Source organism: Xenopus laevis, chromosome 5S (genome assembly GCF_017654675.1).
Source record: "Xenopus laevis strain J_2021 chromosome 5S, Xenopus_laevis_v10.1, whole genome shotgun sequence".
Taxonomy (NCBI): Eukaryota; Metazoa; Chordata; class Amphibia; order Anura; family Pipidae; genus Xenopus; species Xenopus laevis.
This window is the reverse complement of record NC_054380.1, coordinates 12,889,286-12,908,805: the sequence shown is the minus strand read 5'-3', so window position 1 is coordinate 12,908,805 and position 19,520 is coordinate 12,889,286. Positions and strand designations below refer to the sequence as shown.

The 19,520-nt window shown below is 40.2% G+C and overlaps 1 protein-coding gene across 2 annotated transcripts in view; it reads right to left on the bottom strand.

The window, feature by feature from the left end:
* Positions 1-2,090: 2,090 nt before the first annotated feature.
* capn8.1.S (calpain 8 gene 1) overlaps positions 2,091-19,520 on the bottom strand; it is a 29,774-nt gene continuing 12,344 nt past the window's right edge. For both annotated transcript variants that reach the window (XM_041564237.1, XM_041564236.1), the window contains exons 3-21: positions 18,172-18,290; positions 17,739-17,872; positions 17,144-17,312; positions 16,716-16,799; positions 16,543-16,628; positions 16,136-16,210; positions 15,819-15,979; positions 13,150-13,325; positions 12,941-12,952; positions 10,930-11,141; positions 9,489-9,525; positions 8,338-8,403; positions 8,188-8,245; positions 7,809-7,873; positions 6,583-6,651; positions 5,378-5,456; positions 4,796-4,912; positions 3,877-3,935; positions 2,091-3,363 (exon numbers count right to left, since the gene is read on the bottom strand). In XM_041564237.1, the coding sequence (XP_041420171.1) occupies positions 3,340-3,363; positions 3,877-3,935; positions 4,796-4,912; positions 5,378-5,456; positions 6,583-6,651; positions 7,809-7,873; positions 8,188-8,245; positions 8,338-8,403; positions 9,489-9,525; positions 10,930-11,141; positions 12,941-12,952; positions 13,150-13,325; positions 15,819-15,979; positions 16,136-16,210; positions 16,543-16,628; positions 16,716-16,799; positions 17,144-17,312; positions 17,739-17,872; positions 18,172-18,290 (1,802 nt within the window). In that variant the 3' untranslated portion in view covers positions 2,091-3,339. The remainder of the gene's footprint in view (positions 3,364-3,876; positions 3,936-4,795; positions 4,913-5,377; positions 5,457-6,582; positions 6,652-7,808; positions 7,874-8,187; positions 8,246-8,337; positions 8,404-9,488; positions 9,526-10,929; positions 11,142-12,940; positions 12,953-13,149; positions 13,326-15,818; positions 15,980-16,135; positions 16,211-16,542; positions 16,629-16,715; positions 16,800-17,143; positions 17,313-17,738; positions 17,873-18,171; positions 18,291-19,520) is intronic.

The window sequence follows — 19,520 nt, the reverse complement described above, 5'->3', positions numbered from 1 at the left end:
TTGAGTTTTTTAAATTAAATTCGAGTTTTTATCACTTAAATGGAATTTGATTCGAGTTTTCAGGTCTTTTAAATTAATTTGATTTTATTAATAGTTTTCGACTAGTTGAATTTATGAGAGTTTAGAGGGTGTATTCGCCAGGCACCCAGGCGCCGGAAGAGATTGCGGCAAAGTGCCTCAACCCGAACCCACTGGTCAGTGCGTCTGAAGGTAAGTGTGGACGGGTGACCGGAGGGGCGGGTTACACTGCTATAAAATATTCCCCTGCCTGTGCTGATGACATCATTGAACAGTGATGTCAGAAGGAAGCAGACTAGTGTTTTCTCCCTCAATGTAGATATGTCAGTGGATAAAATGCCTGTTATGATATGGCCCTAAAACCTACTAGACAGTGGATTAGCATGACGTTTTTCCCCACAGGCTGCCATCTTGTTGGGAAAGTTTTCCAAAAGTCTTTATTTCTGGTGAACAATCTGAAACCACTGAAATGGTTGGAATTGATCAACCCCTTAAAAAAATGCCAAGCTCCCTCCACCAGCCTTATATTGTCTTTTTTATCCCCATCTTTCATGCAAGATCTTTAGATATGTGTCTTATTTTATCACAAATAACTTCATTTAACATCATTTTCCATACCAGGAGCACATGAATCTTATTACTAAAAAAATGAAGCTAATAGGACACAAAAAAAAAGTCCAGCAAACTTAAATACTAAAAATTTAAAAAAGGCAGAAGAAAAGCAAGAAATTGTGTTTTCAGCAACTCACAACCCCTCAGCTAAGGAAGTCCATGAACTGTTGGGATATCTTGTGGGGCAGTGGAGAATTACAGTATGTCCTTTTATTACAACCAAAAATAAAATTTAGGAGAGGACGTACTCTCTAGTAATGTAGTAATTGCACTGGTTTCTGTGCTGCCATGTAGTAATTATCTGTATTAATTACTAATCAGCCTTATATTGTGACATTTCTATCCAATGGGGCACATTTACTATGGGTCGAATATCGAAGGTTAATTAACCCTCGATATTCAACCTTCGAAGTAAAATCCTTCGACTTCGAATATCGAAGTATTTACCGCATTTCGTTCGATCGAACTCGATTAAATCCTTCAAATCGAACAATTGGAAGGATTTTAATCCATCGATCGAACGATTTTCCTTCGATCAGAAATTACGTAGAAAGCCTATGGGGAAGGTCCCAATAGGCTAACATTGGTGCTCGGTAGGTTTTAGGTGGCGAATGGGCGAATGGTCGAATAGTCGAACGATTTTTAGTTCGAACCGTTCAATTCAAAGTCGTAGTCGAAGGTCGAAGTAGCCAAAAAAAAAACTTTGAAATTCGAAGTATTTTTCATTCTAATCCTTCACTCGAGCTAAGTAAATGTGCCCCTATGTGTACTGTATATTGTGAGTGGGCCCCTAAGCTTAGTAAGTGACAGCAGCACAGAGCATGTGCAGTGAATCAGCAGAAAAGAAGATGGGGAGCTACTGGGGCATCTTTGGAGACACAGATCTTTACTGCTAAAGGGCTGTGGTTGCCTTGGGCTGGTACAGAAGCACAAAACATAATGTACAACATTTCTAGCTACTTCTTTAGTTCTCTTAATGTGCTGTGCACCCAGGGCAGCCATCTTTCTGAGAGCTGCTGACTTCGGGAAGGCATGGACATTTTGGGGCCCTGGCCACCAATTTTCTTATAATGTGTGGGGGGGGGCCTGGCCACCAATTTTTTTTCTCATTTGGGTTCCTAGCCACCAATATTTTTTAATGGGGGGGCCCTGGCCACAAATGTTTTTTTATAGGGGGCCCTGACCACCAATATCTTTTTATTTTTTATTAACATGTGGGAACCCTAGCCACCAATATTTTTTGTTTTTTTTACTGTGTGGTGGGGGGCGGACATGTAGAAGGGGCTTGTGGTGGGCACAGCCCAGGGGGCCCAGGAAATTTTGTCGTATGGGGCCCTGCGATTTTTGATGGTGGTCCTGTGTGCACCCATAGGTGCTCCAACTTTTACCCTTGTAAAAGATGTCAAAGTCCCTCAACACATCATCACTTACAACTTGTCCCAAAAAAAACACAACAGAAAGAGTTTGTATATTATATTTATTAAACAACAAAATCTCTATTCCTGATCTACAAATAAGAAAGAAGACCCATCTTTGTAATGAGACATTGCACTGGGCAGTTCTGGATTCTGAGAACAATCACTGTTCATACTGAATGAAATAAAGTTACTGCCATATATGAGTGATGCTTCCCTAAATACTCGTTGTTTTGTTAATATTACATTAATATAATAAACATGTTTGCTGCTTGTCTAGTAACCCAAAGCAAACAATCAGCAAATTCAATTTACTGTTTGAGCACACACCTGATTGGTTGCTATGGGTTACTAGATGCTGGCAAACTTTAGACCTTTTATTACAATAATCTGAATCTTTTTGACAATTATACCATTAGAGGCTCACTTATTGGGGCTCTGATCTGGCCTACAGCTTTACACTAATGACATACAGAGGTTTTTTATTGGCATTGCAAGTATTAACCAACTGCCCACTACCAGCTGCAGATCCATTCTCACCTGCCCCCACCATGCGTAGGGGATCTCAATGAACCCCATGTCAGTAGAGCAGGGCTCCCCAAACTTTTTTTTACCCTTGAGCCTCATTCAAATGTAAAAAGTGTTGGGGAGCAACAATAGTTCCGGGGGTGCCAAATAAGGGCTGTGATTGGCTATTTGGAAGCCCCTATGTGGACTGGCAGCCTACAGGAGACTCTGTTTGGCAGTACAACTGTTTTTTATGCCTCCAAAACTTGCCTCCAAGCCTGGAAAAATAGGCACCTGTTTTGGGGCAACTTAGAGCATATCCAAGGGGTTGGAGAAGCAACATGTTGGGGACCACTGCAGTAGAGTAATAACTGGATATTGAGGAGTCTTCCATTTCAAAGTGAATTCTTCTTCTTCATTCTACACGGTAACATGAAATAAGTACTGGAGTTGATCATTATCATCCTAATGACATGGGGTTCATTTTGATTGGTGCAGAAATTGAGCTCCCTAAATGCCCCCTCAGGCCATATTGGATCAGAATTGAATTGGCGACCTGTTTAGGAAGTGAGCCTTTGGGTCAAAATATTTCTAGGATTTAAACTAGTGCAAATAAATGTCACTATCTGCGTGTCACAACCTTTTTTATAGTTTATAAATATTCTCTCATTTACATATGAAATATGTGTATCTGTGTTGCTTTGCATCAACTTTTAATTATGACAACAGCAATGCACTTTCAGACAGAAACAGAGTTGCACAGCGACGCCAGCAAAGTGTCCCAGGTTCAGACCAATGTTGCGCACAGCCACTGGGGAGACAAAACAGAGGACGCTGTTTAGGTCACGACGTCGGAAAATACACTCGAAGCAGAGAACATAAAAAGATATTGCACAGGAATTAGAGAAAAAGATTGGGGAGTGATTCATAGATTTGGAAGTGATAATAGGAAACTGAAAGGGAAACCAGGAAAGATTACTATTATACATTAATCTGTAAATGTTAGACCAGGTGCACAATTTGGTTTAAGGTTTAGCCGAATTTATGTTAATTATTTCAGGATTCGGATTTGGCAGATTGCTGGGTCCTTGACTAAGCCGAATCAAAAGCCATACTGTAATGTGACTATAAAGCAGTGGACAACTAAAGGGTAGCACATTTTTTGGGATAATTTTGGGACAATTTCTCATAGATTTTGCTCAAAATTGAATCTGTAAATTAGGGTTATGTTCTGAATTCAGTGCATGACCAGTGAATATTGACATTACAAAAATACAAATACAAAAGCAAATTAGATCTTATTTTCCAAAGAGTAATATCATACCTCTTGTAAACTCAGCTCAACGACCCCTCTCTTACTCTTGTCCAACATCTCAAACATTTCTGCAAAAAAACACACCACATCCAGCCTTATATACAGTGCTAGTTATAAACAGTATGCATTGCCAGGATAATAATACTCCCCAGTCAGGGGCGGGCTGTTATTTTGGCTTTCTGAAAGTATGGGGGATCCCACGTTTAGCTACAACAGACCTCTTCCTGTTATTACTCAGTCTCAAACAATGGCACCCACCATTCTACTGACCATTAATGGCACCCACCTCACTGAGGCAACTTTGGGCGAAAACGCATTGCCGCGTGTGCATTAGAGCAGGCGTCTTTTCATTGTAGCCTATGGGGAAAAACGCTGAGGCAGTTCGGTGAGATAGTCACTCAAAAGACTAGGCGATTAGCCGCCAGGCAACAAAATCTCTCCGAATCTCCTCGTGTGGACTAGCCCTTAGAGGCACCCACCATTCTATTAATCATTAATGGTACCCATCATTCGACTGACCTTTAGTGGTGCCCACCATTCTACTGACCTTTAGTGGCACCCACCATTCTACTGAACATTAATGGCACCCACCATTTTACTGGAACCCACCATTGATCATTAATGGCACCCACCATTCTACTCACCATTAATGGCACCCACCATTCTACTAATCTTTAGAGGCACCCACCATTCTACTGACCTTTAGTGGCACCCGCCATTCTACTGACCATTAATGGCACCCACCATTCTACTGAACATTAATGGCACGTACCATTCTACTGACCTTTAGAGGCACCCACCATTCTATTGATCATTAATGGCACCCACCCTTCCACTGACCTTTAGTGGTGCCCAACATTGTACTGACTGAGTGCATAGTCCCAATGACTTCAGGTCATAAGAACAGGGCATTATAAGAGCTACTTACTGAACAAGGTCTCCAGGCGCATCATACAAGAGATAAAGCCATCAAAGTTTACAGCCAGGTCATTGGATGCATAACGCTGCACAATTGATTGCTGGATCTTATTATTCAGAGTAAAACCTAATAAAATAAAGGCAATTAAAGTTACTGTTTGCACAATCAGGATGGGAAATTCTGTTTTTTAAGGGATTACAATTTCCCCTTTCTGACCCACAAGGCATTTGTTAGTGGACAAATAGTGGGATTGATAATACAAATCTTGCAAAATGTACAGAATGAATTGCATTTGGGTATAAAGAAATTATGTACAAATATAGGGCTCCCCGGATCCTTGTAGCCCCCCAGTACTACTTAGCTTGCACTTTCGAGTGACTTCAAACGGAGAGCTCCAGGGGATTTTTTTGCATGTTACCAATCTCAAATAAAAACTTGCCTGAAATAATCCATAACAAGCACAGTTCCACAGTGAATAAATACACACAACTAACAGATAATACAGAAGTGCATGAGCACTAAGGGGTGCCAAAGACTGCCCCTAGTGTTCATTCAAAGAGCATGTTCATCTCCATACCTGCTTACACTCACCTGCTTCTTGTAAAGCTGATCTCAGCTCATGTGAGTCCATGGTTCCAGAACGATCAGAGTCTGCCTTTAAATAAATCGTCTGGTAGAGACAATAAAGTATAGACATACATTATCTCTGCACTAGCTAAAATGGATAATAGTAGCCTACAGACGGGAAACATTCTTGGTAACTAGAGGTTAAATTAGGCGGACTGAGTATGCTCTGAAATGTCTACAGCACCTTTAAAGGGCATGTAAAGGCAAAAAAATTAAATCCCATTTTTACTTTCTTTAATGAAAAAGAAACCTATATCCAATATACTTTAATTTAAAAATGTGTACCGTTTTTATAAGAAACCTGACTGTATGCAGTGAAATTTTCCCTTCATTTACTGCTGTGGATAGGAATTGTCAGACGGTCCCTAACTGCTCTGCAGGGAAACAATCATACTTATGAACAGTAGGGGGAGCCCCTGCCTTGCTTCCCAGCCATGCAGAACTCAAGCAGCTTTGTTTATGATGATCCCTAAGCAGCCCAGACCACATTGAGCATGTGCACAGTCTTGGTCTTGCAAAGATGTTTAACAAAGTTGCAAGACGGTGACCCCCTGTAGCCAACTTTGAAAGCATAAATTATTTGTTTGATTAGGCTTGTGGTGCAGTAAGTTCATGTTTATATTTAGTATACAAAATACAGCATTTCTAGCCTTATTCTATTTAAGACTTTACATGACCTTTACAGCAAGACCCCTCTGGTGAGAATCCACCAACTGGCTCATTCCTTCCAAAGCTCGCCTGTTTTTGGGAATGCATTTGCAATGATGATGGCTCCCCCTACCTTGCTGACATGGAACTGCTACTCTAGTTTCAAGATTCTTGACAAGCAGCCAATCAAGAGAGAGGAGCCAAAACAGAGACAAATGCACAAATGCCCAATCCACCTGCACGAGAGACAGTAGGGCCACATTCACTCAACATTCCCTCTCCAATGTTATGGTATCTATTTTATAATAATAGACCTTCATTTTCTTTGCTTGAAGCATCACTCGCCTTCTCTGATATAACTAGCTCCCAGAGGAAAACACACAATCTTCATGTAGACAATGCCCTGCTTGAAATCAAGTTTACACCAGCGATACATGAGCAACCACTATTACATCATTATAAATATGGGGGCAGGTATCTTTTGGAATGAAATTAGGAGCAGGTGTATGTAACATAATTACCAAGTATTTCTGTATCTTCATCCACAGAATACGGAACTCCACAAGGCTCAATGTTGCGGTTCCATCCATCTTGTGAGAGTCAAGGACAGTTTTAAGGCCACAGAAGTTGCATGTTCTGATATGCTATTTCTTTCTTTGGTGTTAAATGCAACAAAAAAACAGGCGAACGAGGCCATATTTTTTTCATACTTTAAACCCTACCCAGACAATGGCACATACAGATAAAAACATGGGCTTCCCCCATGAATTAAGACAGACAATAAACCTTGTATTCATCATAAGTCCAAAATGAGAAGAGCAACATCTGTATCTGTAAATGCTCACCGTGAGGCTGGGTGTAAAGTGCAAAGACCACGGTGGTTTGTGCCTATTTTTTGCACTTTTTTGATCCTCACTGTCTATTGATTACAGACACTGTAATCAGTGCAATCTATTATCAAGCGAATGGGTTCCCAGATATTTGAATTCATTCTGCATATTCAATCTCACTATATATTAGAGATATGGGACCTGAGGTTTTCTGCATAAGGGTTTTTTCTGTTATGTGGCTCTCAAGTCTACTAAAAACAATTTAAACATTATTGATACATTATTTTATAATAAGAATTATATATTAGTTAGGATCAAGTACAAAGTACTGTTATATTATTCCAAAAAAAAATTTAAAAAATTTAATTTATTTGATTTAAGTGAAATTTATGGAAAAATTCCATAATTCAGAGATTTCTGTATAACAGATCCTATACCTGTAGAAATAGAAATGACTTACATCCACTGTTGCATTATTTTGTCTCAGGCCAACTTTGATAAAGAATTACCACCTTGAAAGTTTTTGCCAGAATCAAGTAAATATAGTCCCTAACTGCAAGTAGATAATGGAGGTCTGGCACATAGCAGACCACACTTCTTGAGTTGATGTAGTAAAAAAGTATTTATTTAGCAAAAAACATCACAGCAAAGCCTTACGTGTTTCGTGCCTTAGGGGCACTTAGTCATAGGCTGACAAGCATCAAACTATGCAGTCATATTTAAATGAAAAAGGATCAATCATTATCTACTTGCATATCATTTGCCCCCCCCCCCGAGCTGAAGGTCAGGGGCTTGAGCACCTGGACCCCCCATTCTCACTACACTTGACACTGAATGCTCCCTTATAAGCTAATAGTCCTTAAATGTCTTCAAGCCTTCTGTAGAACATGAACGTCCCATTATTTTTTAAAGGATACATCTTGTAGGCTGATCATCTCTCTGCATGTGTTAAGAGTAAATCCATTGGATCTCAAGTCTGGCCCTAGGCAATAAATCAAAATGTCTCGTCAGTGAATGAGCAAATATACAGAAATCAACTTTCATATATGGAACATCTCCAGATGCTTTGAGCACCGGGTTTCCAAGTAACCCAAAAACTCAGAGCCATTTGTTCTCCTAGATCCATTGGAAGCTCCGGCTAAAGATCAACTAGGGTGACATGTTTGGTGACCTCTTATTTGCTATTCTGTCTATCCATGGAACTGTAACTGGGCGACAGTGTTTGTAACCTTGCTATGTGAGGTTTCCCCTGGGGGCATTTAGCATGCATGGTACTTTAACTTTTGTTAAACTTACTCTTTGAAATTAGTGTATTTAGAATAGTTTGAAGTTCTCTTGCATCAATTTCTTCTTTCTGCAAGAGAAAAAATAATGATGATGATGATGATGGCAGATCAATGAGATGAGCACCCCGTCCCCTGGGAAGATATTATCTTATGTTCTTACATCTCCTGCAAGCTTGTCAAAAATATTCTTGAATTCATCAGTGACATCTTTATTAGTGATCTGAGGCTAAAGAGAAAGAATAGAACAGAATAAAAGAAGAGTCAGGATTAAGTGGCCACAAAGTATTCTGAGAACCACAGTCTAACATCAGTAATATCTGCACAGATAATTTTACAATTCCATTAAAATAATACAATGAATATGATTTCTAAAGACTTTAGTCCCCATTTTGGAGGCTTGGCTTTGGAAATAAACAAGGCACATTTGTTACATCTGGAATCATTTTCCACAGGTTTAGATATTTGTTCAGGATATTATAGAGTTTTTTCATGAAAAACAGTAGTAGTGCACTGGAAATGGAACTGTATTTATCTGCCATGTGTTCTGGGGTATTAAACACGTATCTGGCACTGTATTTATCTGCCATGTGTTCTGGGGTATTAAACACGTTTCTGACACTGTATTTATCCTGCAATGTGTTCTGGGGTATTATACATGGATTTGGCACTGTATTTATCCTTCTGTGTGTTCTGGGGTTTTATATATGGATTTGGCACTGTATTTATCCTTCTGTGTGTTCTGGGGTTTTATATATGGATTTTGCACTGTATTTATCCTTCTGTGTGTTCTGGGGTTTTATATATGGATTTGGCACTGTATTTATCCTTCTGTGTGTTCTGGGGTTTTATATATGGATTTGGCACTGTATTTATCCTTCTGTGTGTTCTGGGGTTTTATATATGGATTTGGCACTGTATTTATCCTTCTGTGTGTTCTGGGGTTTTATATATGGATTTTGCACTGTATTTATCCTTCTGTGTGTTCTGGGGTTTTATATATGGATTTGGCACTGTATTTATCCTGCAGTGTGTTCTGGGGTATTATATATGGAATTGGCACTGTATTTATCCTGCAGTGAGTTCTGGGGCATTATACATGGAATTGGCACTGTATTTATCCTGCAATGTGTTCTGGGGTATTATATATCTAAACTATATGCACAGATTGCTGGAATTACCCACCCCAAATGCTATCTGCACCCTGAGCCTAAGTTCCCATGTAAAGCAATTGTAGGCAATTTGTAATAATTATCTTTTTTTTTTTCAGCATTTTGCATTTTTTCTAACCTCAGCTAAGGTGCACATACTTACTTCATATGGTTTTGCTATTACCACATCACCAACTTCTCTGAAAATAAAAAAAAAAAATAAAGAAACAATGGTTGGAATACAAATACATTTATATTATTATATTACATCGACTTCAATAACAGCTTTTAAAGTATCATTTACATTGCTCAATTCTCACCAGGTGGTGGGGTTACTAGTTACTAGCACCAGCAATTAGTGTTAGCACATTTTTAGCAATATTTACGTATGCCAGACAACCCTCAGAGCTTTGTATTTAAGTAAATCCCAGGTAGTAGAAATGTTTTCATTGCTGCATCAAGCAGTGGTTATTAAAATATAAAATGTGAAATTGTCTTAAAGGGACAGTAACACCAAAAATTTCAAAGTAATGAACATTTAATGTACTGTTGTCCTGCAATGGTAAAACTGGTGTGTTTGCATCAGAAACACTGCTATAGTTTATATAAACAAGCTGTTGTGTAGCCATGGGGGCAGCCATTCAAGCACAGGATACACAGTGGATAACAGATAAGTACTACTATAGTTTATATAAACAAGCTGCTGTGTAACCATGGGGGCAGCCATTCAAGCACAGGATACACAGTAGATAACAGATAAGTACTACTATAGTTTATATAAACAAGCTGTTGTGTAGCCATGGGGCAGCAATTCAAGCACAGGATACACAGTAGATAACAGATAAGTACTACTATAGTTTATATGAACAAGCTGCTGTGTAGCCATGGGGGCAGCCATTCAAGCACAGGATACACAGTAGATAACAGATAAGTACTACTATAGTTTATATGAACAAGCTGCTGTGTAGCCATAGGGGCAGTCATTCAAGCACAGAATACACAGTAGATAACAGATAAGTACTACTATAGTTTATACAAACAAGCTGCTGTGTAGCCATGGGACAGCCATTCAAGCACAGGATACACAGTAGATAACAGATAAGTACTACTATAGTTTATATAAACAAGATGCTGTGTAGCCATGGGGGCAGCCATTCAAGCACAGGATACACAGTAGTTAACAGATAAGTACTACTATAGTTTATATAAACAAGATGCTGTGTAGCCATGGGGGCAGCCATTCAAGCACAGGATACACAGTAAATAACAGATAAGTACTACTATAGTTTATATACTGTAAACAAGCTGCTGTGTAGCCATGGGGGCAGCATACCATTGGCCTAGATATTCCTCAAGATTAGCCCTGCATGTGGTTGACTAATTTGCACTAACTGACTATGCTGAAGTTAATTTAAATGGAAGTCATGCTGCCTTTGGCATATTCCATGTTATTGGGGAGGGGGGAATGTGATTGCTTGTGAAAGTTAAAGCAGTACAGTTCCAGTCCCATATCCCAAATCTATCAGAAAGTATCATTATTGCATTCAATTTATTGTCATATAAAGCCTCAGCTCTTTTTTGGATCATTAATTTCTGATACCTACAGGGATTTGGCCTCCTTTTCTGAGAAGACACGAAGACAAAAGTCACCATTTTTAAAGGGCTCAAAGGTGGATGGTACAATTAGATAATCCCCGACTGGAAGGTGGAAACGGTTGGACACCTCCCGTATGTTGATATAGGTGTCAGATCGGGCGGCCGTTGGAGTCTTTTGGAAGAAGTCCCTGCCGAGGTGGGCATCTGTGTGGTCCTGAAACTATAAGAAACACACAAATAAAACATTTGAAGAGCATAAACACACGTAAATAAAACTTTAGCTCATGGGTATAGGTAAGGAATGGCTTCTTCTATCTGGTAGAAGTGGATCTAGACCAACTGGACTTGCTGATTAATTATTGAAGACATTTCACTACTCATCCCAGCAGCTACTTCAGCTCAACTGAGTAGTGAAACATCTTCAATAATTAATCAGCAAGTCCAGTAGCTCTAGATTTACTTCTACTAGATATACCATGACCCGGATGAACGAAAACCTTCACAGACCATCTTATGGATAATTTCTATGTTACTCTAAATCAGTGATCCCCAACCAGTAGCTCGTGAGCAACATGTTGCTCCCCAACTTCTTGTATGTTCTCAGTGGCTTCAAAGGAGGTGATCATTATTGAATTCCAGGCTTGGAGGCAAGTTTTGGTTGTATAAAAACCAGATGTACTGTCAAACAGAGTCTCAATGTAGGCTGACAGTCCACATAGGGGCTACTAAATAGCCAATCACAGTCCTTATTTGGCACCTCCCAGGAACATTTTTCATACTTGTGTTGCTCCCCAACTCTTTTTACAATTGAATGTGGCTCACAGGTGTATAAGGTTGGGGACCCCTGCTCTAAATAATATGAAATGCAACTATAATGCAGTCAGGGTAATCCATTGTATCTTAGACAATGAAACCTCAATGTTAAGTCCCCTGATTTTAAGTTTTCCCGCATTTTACATTTTTTATTTGTGGTCCCACCAATTTATAATGCATTTCAATGGGTGCATTTCCCTGATTTTAAGTAATATCTATGTTCCTGGATTTTACATCAAAATGTTTTCCTGACCCAAAAACTTTTTTCCTCTATGAATGTTATTTATTATTTGTGAAATAAATAGGTTTAAAATACTAACCAGATGTATATTTTGCCATGGTTCTTCCTGTAAATGATCAATTGCAATGAGTCTGCCCCTTATACAGTCCTGCACCAATCACTTATTGCTTTAGGTTGTGTATGTGACTGTCAGATAGTCTTGCACATGTCCCCTATAGTGTAACATTAACACTGCAATGTTTAACTCTTGTTATTAACACAGTTAGGGGCAGATTTATCAAGGGTCGAATTTAATACTTCGAAATTAGACCATCGAATTGAAATACTTCGACTTCAAATATTGAAGTTGACGTTTTTCTCATCGAATTTGGGTATCCTGCAGTCAAAGTAAAATCATTCGATCGAACGATTAAATCATTAGAATCGAACGATTTGAAGGATTTCAGAGATCGATCGTACGATTTTACTTCGACTTTTCAAAAAGTTAGAAAAATGCTCTAGAAGGTCCCCATAGGCTAACATAGCACTTTGGCAGGTTTAATTTAGCGAAGTATTGAAGTCAAAGTTTTTTTAAAGAGACAGTACTTCGGTTATCAAATGGTCGAATATTCGAACGATTTTACTTCGAATCGAAGTCGTAGTATCCTATTCGATGGTTGAAGTATCCAAAAAATTACTTCGAATTTCAAATTTTTATACTTCGAAAATTCCCTCGAAATTCAATTCGACCCTTGATAAATCTGCCCCCAAATGTTGTATCTCAAAGTAAAACTGACTCCTGTACTTATATCCTTTCAGTACTTGAAGAAAAAGTAAAACACATTTCCCTGATTTTATATTTTCCCAGATTGGACATCATTTTTTCATGGTCCCCTGAAAAATGTAAAATGTGGGTTCTACTGTATATGAACTTTTAATGACAGTGAATGGGGTGTTCTTCCCATGTAACATCAAGAAGGCAGTACCTGATCAGGGATCTGAAAAACAGAAAAAGAACAGCAATTAGTTCAAAGCAGAACCAGATTCTGATTTTAGATGATGCTGCACATATATATATATATATATATATATAAATATATATATATATATATATATATATATATATATATATATATATATATATCTCTACAATAGAACAAGTGAGCATAAACATAAATACTAAATAAATACTAACCTTAAAGAGTGAGTAGCCAATGCTGAGCAAGTCCTCTCCCATCTTCTTCTTTCTTCTGCGGTTCTTCTGCATCAATCCCACAATGACAGTACAACACGGCTCAATGTTGGGCCCCTGATGATCATCATCGGGCTCATCCAGTTTAATGCGAAATTGTGGGTTGGTCCAGAATGTTGCTGTGTTTGTAGAAGAAAAGAGAATCTTTCACTGTAAGAGGCTACAGGTGAGAAACAAGAGTCTCTGGCTCATACACCATTCAGCCATGCCCCGCGGGTTCTGGTCTGGTTTAAGCTCCAACTATTTAAGTGCTTTAACATAAAAAACTTAAAGGAGAAGGAAACCCCAGGGCGCTAAACCCCTCCCCTGTGCTGCCCCCCCTCCCTCCTCCCCCCTGGCCTACCTGTCCCCCTGGGCAAATGCCCCTAACTTTTTACTCACCCCTCTGCGCAGGTCCTGTCCACGGAGTACGCAGTCGCCATCTTCTCCCACGCGCGTCTTCTTCCTGCTCTGATCGGCGTTTTCTGGCGCATGCGCAGTAGGAACAGGTACCGGTACGGCTCTACTGCGCATGCGCCGAATGTCACAAAGTGAAATCGGAAAACTTCGTGACATTCGGCGCATGCGCAGTAGAGCCGTACCGTACCTGTTCCTACTGCGCATGCGCCAGAAAACGCCGATCAGAGCAGGAAGAAGACGCGCGTGGGAGAAGATGGCGACTGCGTACTCCGTGGACAGGACCTGCGCAGAGGGGTGAGTAAAAAGTTAGGGGCATTTGCCCAGGGGGACAGGTAGGCCAGGGGGGAGGAGGGAGGGGGGCAGCACAGGGGAGGGGGGGAGGGGTTTAGCGCCCTGGGGGTTTCCTTCTCCTTTAAAGGAACAGTAACACCAAGAAAAGAAATTGTTTTAAAGGAATGACAATATGTAATGTAGTGTTGGCCTGCACTGGTAAAACTAGTGTGTTTGCTTCAGAAACTCTACTATAGTTCGTATAAACAAGCTGCTGTGTAGCCATGGGGGCAGCCATTCAAGCACAGGATACACAGTAGATAACAGATAAGTACTACTATAGTTTATATAAACAAGCTGCTGTGTAGCCATGAGGGCAGCCATTCAAGCACAGGTTACACAATAGATAACAGATAAGTACTACTATAGTTTATATAAACAAGCTGCTGTGTAGGCACGGGGCAGCCATTCAAGCACAGGATACACAGTAGATAACAGATAAGTACTACTATAGTTTATATAAACAAGCTGCTGTGTAGCCATGGGGGCAGCCATTCAAGCACAGGATACACAGTAGATAACAGATAAGTACTACTATAGTTTATATAAACAAGCTGCTGTGTAGCCATGGGGGCAGCCATTCAAGCACAGGATACACAGTAGATAACATATAAGTACTATCTAAGCTGAAAAAGAAGAAAAGGTACAGGTCACATAACAGATAAAACACAATTGTTTTGGACCAGGCTTACCTGTTATGTGCTATGTAACCCGTATGAATGGCTGCCCCCAAGACTACACAGCAGCTTGCGTATATAAACTATAGTAGAGTTTCTAAAGCAAACACACCAGTTTTACCAGTGCATACTAAGATTTTATTATGTTAATTACTTTTAAATGCTTTAATTTTTTGGTGTTACTATTTCTTTAACTTGAAAAAAATACAGTGACAATCCCCCAATAAGCCAACTGTGAGCAAAATATGTCATCTCAAATCAGATGGAAACCTGCTTAAACATTGCCCTGTGTGAAACCATCTTGGATTTCTCCTGGAAATGTGTAAATCATCATAATCTGGAGACCACTATTTCTCAGCCATGGAAATGACTGCCCTTTGAGGTAGGAAAAAGCCCTTCCGCACTCCGATTTAAAACATCAAAATCTTTATTCATCCATAATTTAAAAGGGAAGACAAGTTGTACTCACTGCTTGACGCATTTCGGGCAGAAGCATGTACTGAAATGTCTGCCAATAGGAGATCTAGTATCATGTTTCTCTATGGCACACAAATGCTCCCTAATTCTTTCTTTGAGAGGACAGACTGTCTGTCCAATATATTGTTTTAAATATGATTTGCATTCTAATAAATAAACCACATGGCTACTGCAACTATTATTGTACATTTGATTTTAGTAAATTTTGCCTGTAATATTGGATTTAAAATCCAACTGATTGTAATCGCATTACATATTTTACAAGAATGTCTCCCACTTTTATAGGTACTCAACCAGCTATCAGAAGATGATGAAGCTGGGCTGGACACTAAGCTCGGAGATAATATCTTACCCAGTGTGGAAGGAGGTAGGGTCTGTAGGAGCTAATGAGTAAGTGTCCTATCAGGCACGAAACGCGTTAGGCCATTTTCGTAATAAATATTTTTGCATTTTTTTAATAATCTTGACTGTTTGTGGAGGGACTCACAACTATTGTTGCAGTTTCTATAGGAGCTAAGTCAAGGAACACTGATGCACTTCATTTCCTATGTTGCACCTCGGTTTTATCAGCAGCACCCAAATGTTGTCCATGCCTCAGTCATAAATTAAACATGGTCTGAATTCTAAAATGGGGATGCTCAGGCTAGCATAATTGCTATGCTTCTATCCAGATGACTTTAAGAGAGGGTTGCTAGTATTTATGGGACTAATTGGCGTGTATCCAATTACCTGGGTAGTTTTGGCAGCCTCCGGCAGTAGATCCCCGTGCCCAGCTCCCGGTGTACAGAGTTATGTTCCATTTATGCTGGTCGGTGCTGGTGAGTGTGTCAGGAGACAGGTTACAGATCTCCAGGCGGGAATACTCTCTGAGAAAGTCTGAAAACGCCATCCTGTACACAAAGACACAATTCACAGCAACGGGATGTGGCACCAACTCCACCTCTGAGTGACATCACAATAGTTTTATTTCAGTTATACCTAGGAAGCCAATGAAAACACCCACAGAGATGACATCTTTACTATAAGAGGTTATTGCCTGTACTTACCAAAATTCTCCATCCTCAGATCTTTTATCCAGAACAGCTTTTACTTTTGGATCAACATAATTCCATTCTGGAGCCCTGTGAATATGGAATTGAAGCAACTGATACATATGCCATTTATACAGAAACACCCAACATGCAGTAACAGCAGCATAGGTTTTGGTTATATTGCAGCCAGAATAGGCCAGTTTTCAGGATATTCTACTGAACTGTATTGTATGAGTTGGCCATTCACTTTAATTGCCAATTGCACGGATCCACTCGCATGACCAATGGATGGATGAGGGAATCAAAACAGAAGCAGAGAGAGGTGTATCCCCTGTCATTTCCACCTTCCCCCATGGTGAAATATACACCAAAATGGAGGCACCACTGTGAAACTTCTGCCCAGAGCTCTGTGCCATACTCACTCATCACTCCAAGGTCCTGTCCATTCCACTTCTCCCCAGGGATTTCTCACGCGGATCAGCTTCTCCTGGCGACCTCGGTATAACACCTGTGAGCCAATTACATTGTATTTCAGCATGCAGACCAATAAGAACCAGCCATCTGTCAAGAGGACAGTGTTGCCTATTGTGCTTACCTCCTCAGCGCCAGTCACAGAATAGGCATGTCCTTTAACCAGCTTTCTGCTTGTGATGGCTTCAGTGTCATAGGCATTTGTAATCTGCATGATGAACAGGATAAAGTAGCGTTAAGAACAGCAGTAAAGAGCTTGATTGCAATTCAGTCAAGCACAAGGGACCAGGGCTCCCCATATTCTGCAGGATTTTTAACCAAGATGTCTATGAAGGTTTCAATTCATCCAGGTCACTACTCATCTGAGCATCTTCAGTTTTAACCTTGATGTTTGCCGAGGGGGTGCTGGGCTAACACTGGGTCACAAAGTCGAGCTTTGAACCTCAAAATCTTGGAAGCTTATGCCCTGAGAAGCCTTTCTGCCAGCCTAAACCATGTAAAATGATCCCCGTACAATAAAATGCTTATTTACCATATTTAAGATCAACTCACATCAATAGAGCAGCCAAGCAGTGATTCAGCCTTTAGGGCTTTCTGGATGACCTGGAATAAATTAGCTGGAGCCTTCTTCAGTTCATAGACTTCAGCGATACCTCCAGTAAAGTCCTCAAATCCCTCTATGGTAGAACCACCAGTCAGAGCTTCATAGGAGCCATTCAACCTGTGCATCAGAATGGACACATATAATAGCTAAGTATAATGGAAAGGCATGCATAGAAACATGAAAATGATCAGCTTCAAGTCCCCTTTGCAGCTTAGGCTTTACTGAATAGGCTTTATAAATATAAGTTGCCTCTTTCATACAGCACATGCTCAACACATTTTATTTACTTCCTGTTCTCTATTAAGCTGTTACTATGAGATGGAAAGTAGTAAACTGTAACCAGACATAAAGGTAGAGATTGAGAAGAGCTACTGTTTTCTGGCTTGTGATTGGTTAAAGCTATATGCATACTTAATATAAAGAAGTCAGTGGTCCAAGGGAGTAGGAAGGCAGCAAATCAAATATATCCTATTCTTTATTTTGTATGAACTGTAGGGTTTTCCCTACTTTGGATTCCAGTTGGATCTGGATGGTGGCACTTACTTTGCATAGGCCTTTTCCAGCAGGGCACTCCAGAACTCATCACCTTCTGCAGAGTGAACAAACACCAGTTTCCCATTCTTTGTCGGCAGCCTGTCATCCACCACCACATCCACCCACTCTCCGTACTGCCAGAACTGGGGAGGAAACAGAATATATAGGTTCAGACCTCAGCACTGAAGGAAGCTAATTCCCTTTGTGCTCCTGGGGTATTGGTGGTGAGGGGGGGTAATTGAGCATGTGGCATAAATTGAACTGCTTGTTTACATTCAGATGTTAGGAAATATGCATGTGGGCTCCTGTGATGCTTACCCAATGCCAGTTACCCTTTCTGTCCAACCCAAAGCCAACATTGCATTTCCTATAGTACTGGTGACATGTGAGATGTTCTCTTCCCCATACAATATTTTCTAAAGGACCAGGATCATCCCATTACCCTGAAGTGGAAGATTCCAGCGTAGTCCTTCTGGAAACTTTGATTCTCTGGAACCACCTGGGCTACAAGGTCTGGATCCAGCGTAAGAGATGCGATGGCGGCCAGGAGCCAGCAATCCCCTGCACATAAAGTAAAATCATGAAAACAACAGGCTTATGGCGCCGAGGGCTGTTATAGCTGTATATTTAAAGCAACTAACAGAGACATCTTGTAATTGGTCTATATGGTTTATTTGGTAATTTTTGGCCCAATGGCACCCTTAAGGACCAGATGCCACATTATGTTTCACTCCAGAGAGTGGCAATAATAGAAAGCAATCTCTGCTGAGTGGAATCCTGTAATTCCCATAGGGACTTGTGAGACCACCTTGTGATTAACATAAAGGGAAGGGGTGTCCACAACTACATCGCACTCACAACCTGCCCCTTAAACACCAGTTTATTATTCATTTTTATTCACAGTCAGACCAAATCTAAAGCTGCCAGTCACAGTTATAACCCCTTTGCATCTTGTCATAATGCAGTTCCTTTGTGTGCCAGCCAGAGTCAGTATAGTGCCAAGAACATCCAATACTTAGTACAGCTGCAACTGCAGTGAGAAAAGTGCAAATTCAAGCACAACAGTTATGTTTTTATGCCACAATTATGAGTTCTTTCCCAGAAAGATGTGCAATATGTTTGACACCGTTGCCCTGTTCCTACCACTAGTGTGTGCACGTTTTGTCACAAACAACAGTTAGCTGCCAGTTAGTTGGAAGTAGGGTTGCCACATTTTCTGGGGAAAAATACCGGCCTTCCTATATATTTATCTTTTTCCCCTATTAATAAAATTGGGATCAGCCATCATTGTTATTGGCCAGGCCGGTAAAATACCAGCCAGGTGGCAACCCCTAATTGAAAGCTAAAGTCATGTTGGGAAGGAGCTGCCATGTTCCATTGGTGCCATAAGAACTCTGGGAATGTGGCCCACACATTACTCTTCTCTGGCAATATGATAATGACTACTTGCTGGCAATCTGTACCATGCCAGCTATGAAGATAGTGGAATTTTGTATTTTTTGTTTAAAGGGGAACTCCAGCTTCCAAAACAAAAAATTGATAATGAGGCCCACATAACACAGAAACCCCTAATATACCCATCACAGTTACCTGTTTCTTCAAAAAGTATGAATAAATGTCATTTTCTAAGCTGAAATCCAGTTGTTCAACAGTTCTCTTTCTGCATCATTTGAAATCCTGGCAGGGAAGGAGGGACTCAACACTGATGTTACAAATTGTAACAACTTCTCCACTGAGCTTACAGACATCATGTAGGAACTACATAACCCACAATACATTGCACTGTGATGT